We start from the raw sequence: 18913 nt of genomic DNA on the forward strand, positions 1-18913 counted from the left end.
AGGTTAGATGATGACTATATGTTGTCTGGAATATCCCACTAAATTTACTAAATTAAAACAACTGTCAGCTGTGATTGCCAGATATTCACAGTAAAAAATAAATAATAATAATAATAATACTCTGAAAAAATGTTACCAGTATATTATAGATGCCTGTAACTTATGACTGTTTATTTCATAAAGTGGTTTTATTTTAATATACCCTTTTACACTAAACTGAAATGTTGCCTTAACATACATAGTAAAACATTATAAATGGTTTAACATGGCATTGTATGTAATTTTACAAAAAAATAGTTTAAAAAAGTGGCTACTTTGGCAGGTTGGATTTTATATAGATACATTTTTCAGTTGTAGTCTTTTAAAAAGGCATCTGAAATAATAAACTAAGTGCAATGTAGTGATGTCACAAATATAGATTTTTCAATTAATATAGATATAGATACTTCCAATACTCATTTTCCGCAGAGTAGATACACGATACCAGCTGCGCTTTCCCACTCTCTCATCTCTTCGACAGCAAGTTGACACACAAACCCGCCTCCCCTCACTCACTTGTTTCATTTGCTCCAGATGGATATTGTTGGTGTTACAAGGCTTGAATTTCGGTGGGGGATTGCATGTATAGAGTGGTACAGGTATGACGTCAGAACTCGGAAGTCTAATTTGCCGACTAATTCCTTCGAGATTTTCCTATGGGGTTTTTATAATGTTTTTTTATTTTTATTTTTTTATGTGACGATACTTTGACATTTTGTTCTGCTGTGTAAAACGCAAATTTTGAAGCAGATATGTTCATTTTTGAAAATTTAGGTTTTTAATAAGTAACTAGATAAGACAGTTTGGGGTTGAGTGTTTGCAGTGTACGTCATAGAACAAAACATCAAAGTATCCCCAAGTTATTTTTACTACAGGCTTTATTTTACTCATAAATCGAAAGACCCTATTATGAAACCCCATAGGAAAACCTGAAAGGAACCAGAGGCAAATTATACTTCCAGGTTCTGATGTCATACCTGCACCACTCTATTGCATAATTTCACTCATTCCTGCAGATTTTGTGCTCACACCTAAAGTGCGCGCACATAAAGCCACCTCAGAACGCCTCGGTTACGACTGTAACCTCGGTTCCCTGAAGAGGGAACGAGCGTTGCGTCGAATTGACGCTATGGGGAACGCTTTGCGTGATGACGTCTTGAAGCACATGTAAAATCAGTCCAATGGTGTGGCGGAACGTCAGAGGCGGGTGACGTCACGTACCAGGAAGCTATAAAAGCCAGCCCGAAACAGAAAACGAAAGCTTCGTAGAGTCTGAAGTCGTGCTGACAGGCATGAAGGAGATATGGCAAGGTGACGCAACGCTTGTTCCCTCTTCAGGGAACCGAGGTTACAGTCGTAACCAAGGCGTTCCCTTTCAAGGGAACTCGCGTTGCGTCGAATTGACGCTATGGGGAACGTCTATACCAACGCCACCATAGCTACAAATGTCTGTCCTGTGTGAAATCAATTGCGCAGCACTAGGAAGACAAAACCTGAGACCCTGGAGTAGAGTCTAAGTCCAGAGAGTAAAACCTGACGAAGGTGTGCGGTGAGGACCAGCCTGCCGCATCACAAACGTCCTGTAAAGACACTCCTGATATAAGGGCCTTAGAGGCCGCCATACTCCTAGTAGAGTGCGACCGGACAGCCAAAGGAGAAGGCTGCCCAGCCGCCTCATAAGCAAGTGAGATAGCCTCAACCACCCACTTGCTCATCCTTTGCTTAGACACTGGACCTCCTTTGTTAGGGGACCCAAAGCAAACAAACAATTGATCACTCTTACGCCACAGGGCAGCTCTGTGGACATATGCGTCTAACGCCCGAACAGGGCAAAGCAAATTATTCGCCTCCTGGTCCGCATTTTGAAAGGGAGGAGGACAGAAGGCCTGCAGAACAATAGGTCTAGCCACATTAGTGGGGACCTTGGGGATATAGCCCGGTCTAGGGTGAAGAAAAGCTTTGACCATACCCGGAGCAAACTCCAAGCATGACGGAGCAACCGACAATGCTTGGAGATCCCCTATTCTCTTTAGAGAAGAAATAGCTAGAAGGAACAGTGCTTTCAAAGTCAAGAATTTCTCAGGAACCTCCTCAATAGGCTCAAAGGGGGCCAGGGAAAGGCCTTGCAGCGCAATGGCCAAATCCCAAGGTGGCACCCTAGAGCGAACTGCAGGCCTCAGCCTCCAAGTGCCGCGAAGGAAACGAGATACCAGAGGGTCTTTCCCCACAGACATTCCACCCAAAGGAATGTGGTAAGCACCTATGGCCGCCACATAGACCTTTAAAGTGGACGGGGTCAGACCTGCAGTGAACCGGTCCTGCAGGAACTCCAGAACTGTACCAATTGGGCAGTTGACTGGATCCAACCGACGGTCACTACACCAAGAAGTGAATACTCTCCACTTCAGGGCATAAAGTTTCCTCGTGGAGGGAGCTCTGGACTGTAAAATGGTCTCAACAACCTCAGTTGAGAGACCTGACTCTATGAGCTGGGCCCCCTCAGAGGCCAAGCCCACAGGTTCCACAGTTCTGGTCGGGGGTGAAAAATTGAGCCCCCTGCTTGGGACAGAAGGTCCCTCCTGACGGGAAGCTCCAGAGGATGCCCGTCGAGGAGGGACACAAGATCGGGAAACCATACTCTGCCCGGCCAACGCGGGGCTATAAGAAGCAGGCAAACCCGGTCCCTGCGAACTCTCTCCAGAACTCCCGGGAGCATAGCAACTGGGGGAAAGGCGTACAGACGTAGCCTCGGCCACGTCTGTACCATAGCATCCAGTCCCAGAGGAGCTGGATGCGTGAGGGAGAACCAAAGTGGACAGTGAGACGTCTCTCGAGACGCAAACAGATCCACTTGTGCTTGGCCAAACTCCCTCCATATCAGCTCCACCACCTCGGGGTGGAGCCTCCATTCCCCGGGCCTCGGCCCCTGTCTCGACAGAGTGTCTGCTCCTATATTCTGAACCCCGGGGATGTAGGCTGCCCTGAGTGACAGCAACTTCCCCTGGGACCACAAGAGGATATGGCGTGCCAGATTGGATAATGGGCGCGAGCGCAAACCCCCTTGGTGGTTGATATAGGCGACTACCGACGTGTTGTCCGTATGCACTAACACATGGTGTCCCCTGAGATCTGTGATAAAGCTCCTCAGAGCCCGGAAGACAGCTAACATCTCTAGGCGATTGATATGCCAGGAACGATGATGGTCTTCCCACAGACCTTGAGATGAGCGACCCTCTAGGATCGCTCCCCAACCCGTGAGGGAAGCATCCGTCGTTAGCAGTTTGCGACGACAAGGAGCTCCCAACACTGGGCCCTGGGACAGGAACCAAGGTTTCTTCCACATAACCAAGGCACGTAGGCATCGCCGCGTGACCTTGATTGTGCTTTATGGGTTGCCCCTCGGGGAAAACCCTCTGGTCCTGAGCCACCACTGCAGGGGCCTCATGTGCAGTAGTCCAAAAGGTATCACGTTGGAAGCTGCTGCCATGAGACCCAACAGTCTCTGGAACTGTTTGACAGTGAGTAGCTGGCATATTCTATGGCCCCTTTCTCTAACAGAGTGTTTACTTCCTGTTCCATAACCAGAACCTGCTCGGGGCCCACCACTGTGGGCAGGACCCCCATAAACCGCGGTTGGCGTTTCTTGAATTGTATCTGATACCCTTTTTCCACGGTCTGCAGGACCCAATGAGAAACATTTGACAGTAGCTTCCACGCTGTCAAAGATTCTACTAGAGGTACCAGCCTCTCGAGACTGGTTTCTGGATTTTGTTGCTGTTGAGTAGTCGGTTCGTCGCCCTGTAACGGCGCACCGGCAGGGAACGACCGAACAGACTGCTCTAGCACCCTCCTCAGAGGGGGCGGGCATCCCGAGGCCACTACGTTTCCGGGTGGACCTTGAGATATGTGCTCGCCGGAGACCGCTGCGCCCTGTAACACCGGAGGCGGCAGGGTTGGCAGAACGGTCCCCTGAGGGCACCGTGAAAAGAGGTGTTAACCGCTCTGCTTCGGGGGGGACTACCCTCATTTGTCCTGAGCCCTCGGACGTCAGGACTTTTTCCCAGCAGCCTTCTTGGCGGTAATAACGGTCCGCAGATCCGTTCTATCCCTCGAAGGCTGCTGGGTTTGAGAGCGCCCTCCGTGTCCCCGAGATTTTTGGGGATGTTCAGCGCTCTTTTTAGAGGAGTGAGGCTGCTCCCGCTCAGCAGCCTCAATGAAAGAACGGCGGGGGAGAAGTTTTTGCAGTGCAGCTGCCTGTTTAGAAGCTTCTTGTGATTTAGCTACAGCACTGTTAACTGCATCACCAAATAGACCAACAGTGGAGACCGGAGCATCTAAGAGAACGTGTTTCTCTTTATCTTTTATATCGCTCAGATTGAGCCACAGATGCCTCTCAGTGGCCACCAGGGCTGCCATAGACCGCCCGATTGATTTAGCGGTCTCCTTGGTGGCCCTGAGAGACAGATCTCTACCTCTACTCCACTACCTGCCATCGAGCACATCCAGAGGAAACGCTGTCTGCATCGAGCTTGCAGCATCCTTAAGGACTCCTCTCACCCAGCCCACAGACTGTTTTCTCTCCTGCCCTCCGGCAGGCGTTTCAGGTGCCTCCGGACCAGGACCAGCAGACTAAAGAACAGTTTTTTCCCCAGAGCTGTCTCTTTATTAAACTCTAACCCTCATTGATCCCACTCCCCTCATATACTGATTGACTCTCCTCTCCCTCCTCACACCTGCCTCCATTTTGTTATTTGCAATACTATAATGTTCATTTGCACTGCTGACTGTTATTATAGTAACAACTGTTTACATATGCATCTTGCACTACTACCTTGACTGGAATATGCTCAATTTGCACTGCCGACTGTTTATTTACAGTACCGACTGTTTACATATACATTTGCAATACCGTACTTTAACTGTAATATGCAATTACTTCCACTGCACTTTCACTCGGATAGCTTCTGTCCAAACTTTATTTGCACTACTTTAAATCCATTGTTATACTGCTCATTTTAGCCTAACTTATACATATATCTATTTGTAAAATTCTGTTTATAGTAATAGCCATCTGTATATTATGCTCACATTCTGTTTATAGTAACAGCCATCTGTATATATATTCATAGTACATATCTATCTGTAAAATTCTGTTTATAGTAATAGCCATCTGTATATTATGCTCACATTCTGTTTATAGTAACAGCCATCTGTATATATATTCATAGTACATATCTATCTGTAAAATTCTGTTTATAGTAACAGTAATCTGTATATTATATTCAGTACATATCTATCTGTAAAAATTCTGTTTATAGTAATAGCCATCTGTATATTATATTCAGTACATATCTAGCTGTAAATTCTGTTCACAGTAATAGTTATCTGTATATTATATTCATAGGACAAATCTATCTGTAAATTTTTGTTTATAATAGTATTCAACTCTATATTTATTCAGTACATATCCATGTTCTGCACTTATGGAACCACTGTATATCCTGCACTTGCTGCTATTGCACTTCTGGTTAGACCTAAACTGCATTTCGTTGCCTTGTACCTGTACTTGTGTAATGACAATAAAGTTGAATCTAATCTAATCTAATCTAATCTAATCTAATCTGTGGCTCTGCGTAGTTCGGCCACCGTGTCAGGACCAATTCCCCCGCCCTCCTCTAAATCCCCCAATAATTCAGCTTGATAAGCCTGCATAAGGGACATCGTATGCAGACACACTGCAGCTTGACCAGCGGCTGCATACGATTTATGAACCAGTGCTGAAGTAAATTTAACTGGCTTAGAGGGAAGTGAAGGAGCCTTCAAGGAAGATGCCGTTGCTGGAGAGAGATAGCTCGCAAGCGTCTCCTCCACCTTCGGCATCTCCCCATAACCATATTATTTATATTTATAAATAGAAGAATAGTGAGATGTTTGTGGTGTGTATACTCTGTAAGACACTGGTTTCTCCCACAATCTCGACACCTCGGTGTGGAGATCGGGGAAAAACGGAAGGCTTCTGCGCTGAGGCTGTGCACGAGATGGCAGGAAGCGTTCGTCGAGCTTACTTTTCGAACGAACGTCCTGCCTATCCTCTGGCCACTCAATAGATAATCTCTGAACTGCTCTCGTGAGAACATCGAGCAATTCCTCAAAAGCATGAGACTGAGGTGGCGAATCCTCAGACTCAGCTTCAATACTAACAACGTCCAGCTCCTCAGAGCTGGACAATTGCAGTATTGGTGCCTCCATCGGGAGGGAAGAAACCACAGCACGTGCTTCCACACCCTGATGAGAGGCACTGGATCTATCAGAAGGAGGCTGAGATAAGGCAGAGCCCGTCTCAACATCCACTGATAAATCCATTTGCGAACCCCAGGTCTGAGATCGACGCCGTGCCTCGGCAGCGGCGGGACCAAAGCCCTGGGGAACGTGATCGGGATTGAACCGAGCCAAGCGGGATCGGAGCGTACGCAATGGAAGCGCTTCGCAATGCACACAGTCACCACCCTCGAGTGCTGACTGGGCATGCTCCTCACCCAAACAAACAACACAAAGAGTGTGAGTATCACCTCCCGTTAAATAACGCGGGCAGGGATGGACACACACTCTAAACTGCTGCTTGCTCGCCATACTGAATATATAATATAATATAATATAATATAGACAGACAACACCAAATAACAGGGACAGATTCACACAGAGCGCAACTGAAGACTCAGAAAGCTTTCGTTTTCTGTTTCGGGCTGGCTTTTATAGCTTCCTGGTACGTGACGTCACCCGCCTCTGACGTTCCGCCACACCCTTGGACTGATTTTACATGTGCTTCAAGACGTCATCACGCAAAGCGTTCCCCATAGCGTCAATTCGACGCAACGCGAGTTCCCTTGAAAGGGAACTAAGTTTAGTTATTTTTCGCTGCTTATTGCGCTTAAACAGTGAAACACACACAGAATAATGTTAAAATGCCGGTCTTGGCGAGTATTCCCGTAAACACATTCAGTTATGTTTTAAGTGAATGTAAACAGTTGAGAAAGAAAACACATGCAAGTATAATGGCTCTGTGCATCAGCTCTTAAAGTGACAGCAGCCTTATATATCTGCTGCAAAATTAGTATTTCATCAAATCTACATGGCAGTTTTTCCACATGGTATCGATGTCAACATTTTGGCCAGTGAAAATGCTGAGTGGCTAGTAACTTTGGAAAACCACTAGCCATAGTGGCTGGTGAGCAAAAAAAGTTAAAGGGATATTCACCCAAAATTCTTCTTTCAGACGAATACAATCGGAGTTCCAAGCTTTATAATGGCAGTGTATGGCTGTATATTCCTGTATAGTCCATCGAAGTGTATCCATCCATGATAAAAGTAAAGTGGATGGAGCACTTTTATGGACTTCAAAACAGAAACCAGCCATTCACTGCCATTATAAAGCTTGGAAGACCAGGACATTTTTTTATATAACTCTGATTGTATTCGTCTGAAAGAAGAATGTCATATACACCTTGGGTGGCTTGAGGGTGAGTAAATCATGGGCTAATTTTCATTTTTGGATGAACTATCCCTTTAATGTCAAGCAAGGTGAGACAACCTTGTAGGAAACATCACGAAATGATCTAACTGCTAATATAGCATGTTTGCGCTGTTCTATATGGAATAGAATATGGACTATTTCTTAATGAATTAATTGCTTGAGGACATGCCAAATCCGCTCAAGCAAATTAGTTTTTCCAAATTCACCCTTATTTTCATTTTAATCTGATATTGTGATTAAAGAAAATGAAGTCATATGATTTCCATCTTTATAAATTATTTAATGTTTTATCCAAAATATTAAAATATTATGGAGACGTGACAACATGTCAGGGTTCTGTCCCTTTGGTCTGTTTATTCTTAGTTTGGTGACAGAGCTCTGACACTCCTGTCTTGTCATGGTGAGCGTGGGGTTCCGAGTTTGCAGGCTGTGCGCTCTTCTGTCCATGTGAGTTGTTTTGTGTGCGGGGTGTGGTGTTCGGATCCCGGCACTGCGGTCTAGTTTGGTTTTGGTTTTGTGTCCGGGTTTGGACATTCGTGCTCCGTTTGTTTGTCTTCTGTTGTGAGCGCACGGGATGAGCACTTGCACTGTCTTGTTGTATGAGCGTGCGGTTTGGTGTTTGCTTGGGCCGCTCTTCTGTCCGTGTGTGTTGTTCTGTTATGTGTAGCACACGGTTCATGTTTACATCAGCCACGCACGCCCTTTCTTGTTGTCTTGTGTTGTGTCGCACGCGGCTTGTGTTTTCATCGGCCGCGTATTTTTATGTTAGGCCTATGTGAACATGTGGCTTATAAGTGTTCTCATTAGCGTGTTCGTGTCTTGTTTTGTTTGAGCACATGGCTTGTGATCGTGTTCGCAGGCCATGTGCTCTTGTTAATAATTAATAAAAAGTCCAAAATCTGCGTCCTTGAGTCCTCGACTCATCCCTCAAACCTGAAATACTGCATAACAGAAATGACTTCATACTTAAGGTTGTTTCAATCCGATTATTCAAATCAAAATAGATTTAAAGCAAATTTTGAATATTACATTTAGCTTTAGGTTTTAACTTCTGATCATTCCTCTTCCTCTGTCACACTTATGCAATGTGTGTTCTTTAATTCTGTGCTAGACAGTACTGTATGTTTCATGATTTAAAAAGTCTTCAAAAAAGTCTGAAACTTCAAAGTGTCAAAAGATTTAGGGTGCACTTTATCTAACCTCTTTCTTTTACTGTTTGTCTCTGTATTTTCAGAATGCTCTCTTCCAAAATGTGAACCCAAGCTTGAGTTACCCAGTCACACAGGTAAAACACTGTTATTGCTGGAATTTATTTAAGGCCTGGTTTCACAGACAGGGCTTTGATTAAGCCAGGATTACACCTAGGACATTCAGTTAGGACATTTAAGTAGCTTTTTATAAACGTGCCCTAGAAAAAACACAACTTGTGTGCATCTAGAGACAAAACAATGGCACTGACATATTTTAAGATATGTCAGTGCAAGTTGCTTTCATTTAAAACAGCTCAAACATGTATTTTAGTCTGGGACTACCTTGCCTTGTCTGTGAAATAAGGGTATATATGGGTATATGTTTGATATTAACCTTTAGACTTTCTTTTCTGTTATTGTGCCAAAAGGTTTATGGGTGCTTATACAGTATTGTGTTGGTTTGTGTCAGAGCTGTTTCATTTATTCAAGTTTGGCCTATAATGTTTTTGAAGTGCTCAAATCATGAGTCTCCTTTTAGCTATTAGCATTGGTTAAGTTTTTGGTGATTGAATGTAATAATGTGTCATTTATATGAGGTTGTTGCTAGGGATGCACCGATGTATCGGCTGAACATCGGTAACGGCCGATATTTGCCTCGTTAACTGCCATCGGCCATCGGGAAATAAAAATGACATTCGCCGATGTCACATGGGCGTCAGTTTGGTTTGATATGCTGGGGACAGAGACGCATTCGGAAGTGCATTTTCAGAAGTGCTGGGTACAATGACGCATTTATTTATTTATTTTCTATGAGAAAACTCCTTTTCTCGAGAAAAGAACGACCATGGTGTGTAGCAGAAGAAGCGGCGGAGTATGCACGATCCGCGAGTGCTGAAGACGTTCTGCACGGCTTTGATGGGTGCGCAGGAGGACACAAATGGGCGGCGACTGCTTCTTCCAGTGGCGGGAGCTTTTCCCTCAGCGCCGTCAACAGATAGAGCGTTAACTGTACACACCGCCGCCGACTTGAGCTGCAAAGAAACTCTGGCCTCCCTGTCAAGGACTCTTGTCAAAAAGTACGGGGAAGCTTGACCGCTCTGAATAGTGAGTTAGAGCGCGCGCGCGGTCGGGGCTCTCTCTCTCTCTCTCTCTCTCTCGCAGAAGAGCGCGTGCGCGCTTAAAATTTAATATTTTGGTATGAACATTCACCCGTGTTTTTTCCCTCATAAATGCGAACATGAAAAATAAAATGAATATTATAATGTTTTTTTTGTTGGGTCAGACAATGATTACCAAATTTCTCTCTCATATTGCTCTTCATAACAACTGAAAAAGAACTTATAAATAAGGTTATAACTGTCAACCAGAAAGTGACATTAAAGGTTTTTTTTGTTTCATAAATTGGTCTGATTGAATTTGTGCTCATTCTAGGATAGTGTGATCAAGAGCCGAAAGACTTGTATGTTTCCGTGGCACAAAAGAAGGAATAAATAACAAAAAGAAAAAACATCGGCATCGGCATCGGCCATCGGCCAAGTTGTTATGTTAAACATCGGTATCGGTATCGGCCCAGAATTTCCCAATTGGTGCATCCCTAGTTGTTGCACATCATGAAATCAATGTGCACCTGCAAAAATACGAAATATCGTCTATCTGTGAGGTTGATTCGGTTAAGAGAACTGTTCTAGCGTTTTCAACACTGAGCTGATTGTCTTTTGGCTGGTCTAATCTATTGATTTATAACTAAATTGAGGCTGAAGATGATATCATTGAACTAGATTATTTTACTTTACTAACACTCACGTTTATGTGTTACGTCTGCATAGATTGAACACTTTCTAGGAAATCAAATCTTTATATTAGGAAATATATATATAAAATAAATCATGCAGTCAGGAGGTTCTATGGCACATTTGGGAAGTAACTATACTTGACCCAGTTATGTCTAACATTAGTTGAACATTTGCTCGTCCCAAGATAATATCTTCCGCAGCCAGTCGACACAGTTAATATCTGGTTTTCTGCCTTTATTGTGCACTGGTGCCTTATTAAATATTTTTGTTTTTGTTTTTCTAGCATGGCATTATTTGCTTGCCATGTTGTGGTTCACTTCTGAATGTAACACAAAACAAATACAAAACTTCTAATATTTCAAGTATAAATTGCTGAGCTTTGTGTAGAATTCTCCATGCTGGTTATACGAGTGATGCTGTTTATTTCATTTACGCTCAAGGTGCATGGAAAATTTGTGTGAGTGGCAATGATCTAAATCAGTTCAATAAGCGTGTCTAAAATAACTGATGGTGTAGGACATTTCTCTATTTCTCACGTTCATCCCCTATACGGCACCTTTCATATAGGACCCCAGCTTGTTATTCATTTCAAGCTGTGTCTTTCACAATCAGCTCTCTTATGACTACTGAACCTCAAAACTACAGTAATAAAAACAACAGAACAAATACAAATCAATGTAGCCAAGTCTTCAAGAATTTTGAATGTTTCTGCTAAAAACAGAAACTCATACCAAACAATGAGGAAACGTTTTTAAATATAAAACCTAGCAAATAAAGTTTTAGTTTGCTGAAGTTTTAGGTTGTAGGAAAGTGAGCTCTGCCCTGTTCCCAGCAGTAGATTGCTCTTTCTCTAATTGGAGATTGAAGTGTATTAGACCCATGCCGAGATGTGCCGGAATCTGGTATGTTCTCAGATCCGGAGGGAGTCAGCTCGCACAATGGCCATCTCCAGGGGATGTCTTTATGCTGTCTGCCAAAGTCCTCGACATGCTCATCACCACCAATCAGTCCCACCATAGCTGCTGGCCAGTAGAAGAAACTTGAAGGCTCCAAGGATTCTTTTAGTACCCAGAATCTTAAAACACCTCTTTCAGATAGATGGACACACACATCCAAACATTCTGGCAAGCAGCTTTCAAGCAGGTTTAAGTCTTATACAATGAGGTGTTGATGTTTTAAAAGAACTTTGAAGTTTACTTCGTTTGACATATAAGCACTTTGAAGGGAAAGGAAGTTAGCACAAAATACTTGGTTTTCTGAGGTTAGAACATTTCTGAATGGTGAATGTGCACAAAGCAAGGTACTTGCTGTTTATGTGAGGGCAACTGTTCAGTTAAAGGTAAAATGTGCAGGTTTTGTTGTTAACTGTTAGCTAGATGTGCAGTGAAGAGCAGTAAAGTGTAAAGAACAAGAACTGACCAGCACACCGGCTAGATCTTCTTCTCAACAGCATATTTTTCAGATGCTGTTTAATAGAACAATTGTTGGACCACAAAGCTTTTAGTTTAGTTTTCTTTTTAAAGCCAAATTCTTTTCCGACCATGACTAATTAAAAATTAGGATCTGTCAGATTTGGAAAGAGTCAGAAGGGAATGAATTAACAGTGTATGAAACCGATAAGATCATGGGAATTACCAGTCTGAAGCAGAAAATAACAATGGTTCCTTCAATTCATTCTTTTTCCCTGGATGGTTCAGGTGAGGAGAGTCCATGGTACTTTCACATTTAATCAGTGAATGAGTCGAATTTTGAAGGCTATAGGGTCAGCCATCAAACACTGAACTGGTCTAGATACAAGCAGCAACAGCATGAACACAAATAGGTATGAGACCATATTCCTACTTAATTGGACCCTCTTTAAGGGACAGGGACAGTGTGAACGTAAAGAGACTGGGTCCTTTTTCACTTGGTTCACTTCTTGGGCCACTTAGTTTGGTTCTTTTACAGAGGACTCCAGTGTGAAAACACCTTTAATCAGTACCCAACTCTATTGTAGAGTATTTAGAGAAAGGGAAATATATGAGGTGTTTGATCTATTTTTAAATCATGAAAAATAATTATTGACTATTTTTCCATAAATAGATTTCAATTTCCTTGTCAAAAGTAGAGGGTTCACATTGTCAACATATGCATACAATTTCACATTTATGTTTTTTTGGCAGTTCTTGGCAATTATCAATAAAGGTGACAAAAAACAAAACAGATTAGATCTTAGACTCAAGATTCAATAAAAAGCTGTGATGATGATTTGCATTACATTGATTTTACTGTGGTTAAGGGTGCTAAGTAATAATGGTTCATGAGCCTAATGGTAAAAATATTCACAGCTGTAAAAGTGCAGTTTAATCAAATAAATATATGTGCTACCGGCTCCAGAGTGGTACTGCTCATCCATTCCACAAGTGTGCAGCCCATAATCCAGTGCATCAGCAAACCGCAAGCTGTCTGCATGCAAAGTGCCAAGTTTCACTCTGAAGTGAGCAGCATTTGCCAGTAACCCGTCAAAATAAAAGCTCAATGGTTTAATGGTTGAAAATAAATTGTTTTACTATTAAATAACATTATTTCCCTATTTTAGAATTCTTATTTTACAGTATTAACATATATGTATTATTTTGTTTAATATTAAACAAATTCGTTCAATTGATTGCATTTGTAAATGTATCCATTATTATAATAATATTATTTATATTTGCATAGATATGCTTGAGCACTTAACCCTACCCCTATCCTAAATCTAAACACTTCTCAAAAATATAAAACACATATCAGGCATATAAAAGTGTAGTAGTTGCAGTCATTTATTGCAGAAACACACAAGAGCCAATAGCTTTTAATATGTAACACTTCTTCAGGCATGATCATAACTGTTCCTTTCCAGTGTCTAATTCAATCAAAATATCATTATCTGATGACCACTTTTATGTGTTAGATTGCCAGGAATAACCCCATGCTGACTCCATGCATTACACCATCAAAGATTTTAATCATATACTCTCGATCTCCTGTTTTCCAGAATCTTCCTTAAGGCAGATAGAAAATGCTGAGATATTTACTGAAAGGGTTACTGGACAGTTTATGCATGAAATTGCATTATGTAAATGACCCTGCCTGCTATTTACATAGCACCCTGCAGTTAGCTCAGTGTGGGCTAATTCTAGCTTGTTTACTCAACGTAAACAGGCAATATAATTGTCCTCCAAGGAGTTTTCTTGGAATTGTGCTTAGAATGGAATATCAAGCCTGCTTATCTTATTCCCTGAATAAGTTCAGTGTACTGAGATGTTTTATTGGCATTTTTGCAGTGTATTCTAGTTTTGTGGTGATAATTTCCTTCTGTATGGCATTGCTAATGTGATATAGATACATTTCCAGTTAATTGATGCAAAATGGTGATAGATTACCTTCTAAAGTGGTGGGGTCAAATTATAAGCATAATCATGTCAGTGTAATAACTATCAATTAAATGAGTAATAGCATTATTTATTTATGTATCAGTTTATTAGCTGTTTAGCATTAACATTTCAATAACTTCATGATCTATTTTAATGTGATATAATTGCAGAACAACAATTTGTTCAGCATATGGAACCATGTTAAATACCAAACTTAATAATAAATTATGTATAATTATAAATTTGAGAATGAATATATGAGATTCCTTTAAATATATATATATATATATATATATATATATATATATATATATATATTTATTTTATTTTTTTCTGTTTTCTTCCCAGAATGAATGGATTGAATGAATTATTAATTCATTCATTCATTCATTCATTCATTCATTCATTCATTCATCTTCAAATGAAGCATTCACACAAGACCTAAAAGCACATGACACTACTGCCTTTTCCTCGAAAGCATCCATGCAAGTCAGCTGGGTCCATGTCTCTGGTGCTCAGATCACCACCATCTGATCAGCCCTGCCCCCAACCACCTCACTAACCAATCAGATCCCACTGAGAATAGCTCTCGCCCAATGGTAAACCATGAGATCATAATGGGTTCAGTCACAGAGCTGCGTGCAGGGCCCCTTGTATTGACTGTTGGAGATGAGAAGGGAAGATGGCAGTGAAAGGGAAGGGAGCAGAGAAATTATAGCCCTGGTTTCTTTCATCAAGCCTGGTTTTACTACAGCTGAGTGTGTTTATGGCTGAAGATTTTTGCTGGATGCTTCGGATAAGGAATAATGGCCTTGCAGATCCTCTCTGCAGGGATTTGTAAGTGATGTTTCTGATGATACCTGCTGTGACTGTGCAGTTTGTTGTGTTACTGCGTAATACAGCGTCATACCTTGGGATTGTATTTGGATTTGTGCCACTCATATGCCATTGATTAACTAATACAGTTGATTACCCATGATGATGTCCTATTTCTAAATAGAATGCATGCTCACAGTCTATTTCAGTGTCAACAATGGGATTGGATTTGGAATTTCTTTTGTGCAAAATGCTGGTTTTGTTGTGCTTTAAAATAATGTTTTGTTTATGCTCTTTATGTAGCCTATGTAATCACCTTTCAAATACATACACTCATCTCACACTAGCAGTTCTTACATCTGACAGATTATTCTATATGCTCAGTCTGCTGTGAGTAACTAGTGAGCATGGACTGGTCTTTCGGTTCCCTGAGCTATAAGTGTCCTTGCTGGGTTCTATGTTTTCATTGGCTCAGGCCTCAGATGCCTGTACGGTATGCAGCGGTGTGGTTAAGAGGCCGTTAGAGTAATTTGCCTATATGATTTCCTCTTCTCTATGCCATGTGTTTTCAGTTAAGCAATAAAATGTCAAGCTATTGTTTCTTTACAGAATGAAACATAGGTTGATTGTAGGTTCTTAAAGGTTTGACAAGTTCGGTTTTCTCCTCTGTGTTAAGATACTTCTTATTGAACCAGGAAGTTGGAGTAGGAGTAATCAAATTAGGAGGCTGTACTACTCGTTTTCAATAATGACATAAAAATATAATATAGGCAAGCTATTTCATCTTGGGTAACCTCTGGAATGTAATGCTGATTTTTTTAATACAAGTTGTTAAGATGTTGCTACATAAGGAATGTACTGGTTGTTTGATTCTTCAAGAACATAAACTTATCAATTAAAGGTAGAGTAGTCAATTTTGAATGCTAGCAATAGCAAGCTAGCTTTGAAAGCATGAGATCCCACCCTCCCTTCAGAGCGTCTCCAAAGCCACGCCTCCTTCAACATGAATGCACACAGCAGAGTCTGCAAATCGTCACGAGATGAGAGACAGCATTAAATTACCTCATGTCAAAAAAAAAGCACATAACTTTATAATAATAATGAACGTAAACAAGTTACAGAGCACTGACTTGTACCACCTGACTGCTGCAGATTCATTTTTGGCATTGATAGTGTTGAAACACATAAATCCCAGTCTGAGGACGTGAACAGCTGTTGGTAGAACGTCAGTCATACGGTAATTATGGTTACGGCATGGCGTGAACGCAGCATAAGCTTGTTGTTTTGGTTCAGGAGGAACCGTAAAAGGCGGCTGTTGTTTGATTTTGGCGCTCAGTGACTGTCTGTCTACAACTCTGCAAAGCCTTATGGAACGCGCTGATGACGTGTGATGTCTGCACGAGTAGGGTGCATGGAGGTATGGATATGTTGACAGGCAAGTAGGAGACCGTATCATTGCTTTCGGACCGAATGCAATGATTGGAGGAAAAATGTTTGGTCCTGAGACTTCCACAGAAGATATATGTACATGTTTTAATATTTAAGACCACTTCTATTATTGACTGCTATCAGGATGTGAAGAGAGTTTCAAACAGTATAACAAAAAGTGTATAAAAGTGTTTTTTTTCTTGTAGTTTAGACATAAAGCTTTTTCTTTTCTTTTTTTTCTTATAAATAAAACCTTATCTTGGCACCTGTTCGTCAAGGTGCTTCTTTGGAGACACTCCAATTCCCTTTCAACAGCACCGAAGTCTTGGCAAATCTTGAGATACCCTGGAGAGCAAATCGGTTCAAAACACAGCACATCCATCTGCACATACTGTCGCATGTTATATGTGTGAAAAAGCAATGATGCATCTTATTAAAAGCCTGGAAGACAGAAATTAGGTTGATATACAATTATATTTCAGATATTATATATACAGTTAAAGGGTTAGTTCACCCCAAAATGAAATTTCAGTCATTAATTACGTTCCAAACCCATAAGACCTTCGTTCATCTTCGGAACACAAATGAAGATATTTTTGATGAAATCAGAGAGCTTTCTGACCCCTCCATAGACAGCTACCACCTTCAAGGCCAAGAAAGGTAGTAAGGACATAGTTTAAAATAGTCCATGTGACTACAGTGGTTCAACCTTAATGTATTGAAGCGATGAGAATACTTTTTGTTGCTGTCTATGGAGGGGTCAGAAAGCTCTCTAATTTCATTAAAAATATCTTCATTTGTGTTCCGAAGATGAACGAAGGTCTTACGGGTTTGGAACGACATGAGGGTGAGTGATTGATGACAGAATCTTTGTTTTTGGGTGAACTAACCCTGTAATTCAGTAAAATATTCACCCCATCATCAGCATACATTTTTTAATCCTGCAATTGTGCTATGAAGTTATCTGTGAGAACTATTCCTTGATGATGAATCTATTGTCATGTGCTTTCCATGAGTGAAAAAGGACTGAATGATTCAGGAAACTGTGGGTCAATTTTGAATTCTCCTCTCAGGAAATCCCACAACCTCACATGCTCTAAATATTTTATTATGTGGTCAATATTCATCCGTCTTTTAAAGAAAATGGTACAGATCACTGAGACTAAATGCCAAACCAGCCCTTCTCAGGTAACACTTTTGGAAACTCATTCTGTAAGATTATTGTACGTCCTCCATCTTCTTTCTCTTAACAAACAAAGAAAACCCATAGGTGCTTGTGTCTCTATGGTGTAATTACTGTTTGACAATATCACTTAGGAGACGATGGAGCTTAGAACAGGCCAATAAGCATAGGGTTGGATGTTTCTAAGATGTTCTTCTTTCATTGCGGTAGTATTGCAATAACCTTGATTGCTTGAATCGTCACAAACTTTAACAATATCATCACCCACCCATCTGCTAAATTCATAGATAAGATATAAACATTAACATCTTGGTTCCCTTTCAAGGGAACTCCCGTTGCGTCGAAAACTGACGCTATGGGAACGCTTTGCGTGATGACGTCTTGAAGCACATGTAAAATCAGTCCAATGGTGTGGCGGAACGTCAGAGGCGGGTGACGTCACGTACCAGGAAACTATAAAAGCCGGCCCAAAACAGAAAACGAAAGCTTTCTGAGTCTTCAGTTGCGCTCTGTGTGAAATCTGTCTGTATATTTGGTGTTGTCTGTCTATATCACATATATATATATATATTCAGTATGGCGAGCAAGCAGCAGTTTAGAGTGTGTGTCCATCCCTGCCCGCGTTATTTAACGGGAGGTGATACTCACACTCTTTGTGTTGTTTGTTTGGGTGAGGAGCATGCCCAGTCAGCACTCGAGGGTGGTGACTGTGTGCATTGCGACGCGCTTCCATTGCGTTCGCTCCGATCCCGCTTGGCTCGGTTCACGATCGCGATCCCGCGATCGTGATCCGATCCCGATCGCGTTCCCCAGGGCTCTGGTCCCGCCGCTGCCGAGGCACGGCGGCAATCACAGACCTGGGGTTCGCAAATGGATCTATCAGTGGATGTTGAGACGGGCTCTGCCTTATCTCAGCCTCCTTCTGATAGATCCAGTGCCTCTCATCAGGGTGTGGAAGCACGCGTTGCGGTTTCTTCCCCCCCGATGGAGGCACCAATACTGCAATTGTCCAGCTCTGAGGAGTTGGACGTTGTTAGTATTGACGCTGAGTCTGAGGATTCGCCACCTCAGTATCATGCGTTTGAAGAATTGCTTGATGTTATCACTAGAGCTGTCGAGCGATTATCTATTGAGTGGCCAGAAGATAGGCAGGGCGCTCGTTCGAAAAGCAAGCTCGACGAACGTTTCCTGCCATCTCGTGCACAGCCTCAGTGCAGAAGCCTTCCGTTTTTCCCCGATCTCCACACTGAGGTGTCGAGATCGTGGGGGAAACCAGTGTCATATCGAGTGTATACTGCACAAACATCACACTATTCATCCATTCACAATTATAAAGAGCATGGTTATGGGGAGATGCCGAGGGTGGAAGAGACGCTCGCGAGCTATCTCTCTCCAGCAACGGCATCTTCTCTGAAGGCTCCTGCACTTCCATCCAAGCCAGTAAAAGTTACATCTTCCCTGGTTCATAAAGCTTATGCCGCCGCCGGTCAAGCTGCAGCGTGTTTACATACAATGTCCATAATGCAGGCTTACCAGGC

At 42.1% G+C, this 18913-nt stretch overlaps 1 protein-coding gene across 5 annotated transcripts in view; it reads left to right on the forward strand.

Moving 5' to 3' along the window:
* triob (trio Rho guanine nucleotide exchange factor b) overlaps window positions 1-18913 on the forward strand; it is a 206255-nt gene that overhangs the window by 12420 nt on the left and 174922 nt on the right. For all 5 annotated transcript variants that reach the window (XM_082150220.1, XM_082150218.1, XM_082150216.1 and 2 more), the window contains exon 2: window positions 8805-8855. In XM_082150220.1, the coding sequence (XP_082006346.1) occupies window positions 8805-8855 (51 nt within the window). The remainder of the gene's footprint in view (window positions 1-8804; window positions 8856-18913) is intronic.

Source organism: Leuciscus leuciscus, assembly GCF_965113295.1.
Source record: "Leuciscus leuciscus genome assembly, chromosome: 20".
In the NCBI taxonomy this organism is placed as follows: domain Eukaryota; kingdom Metazoa; phylum Chordata; class Actinopteri; order Cypriniformes; family Leuciscidae; genus Leuciscus; species Leuciscus leuciscus.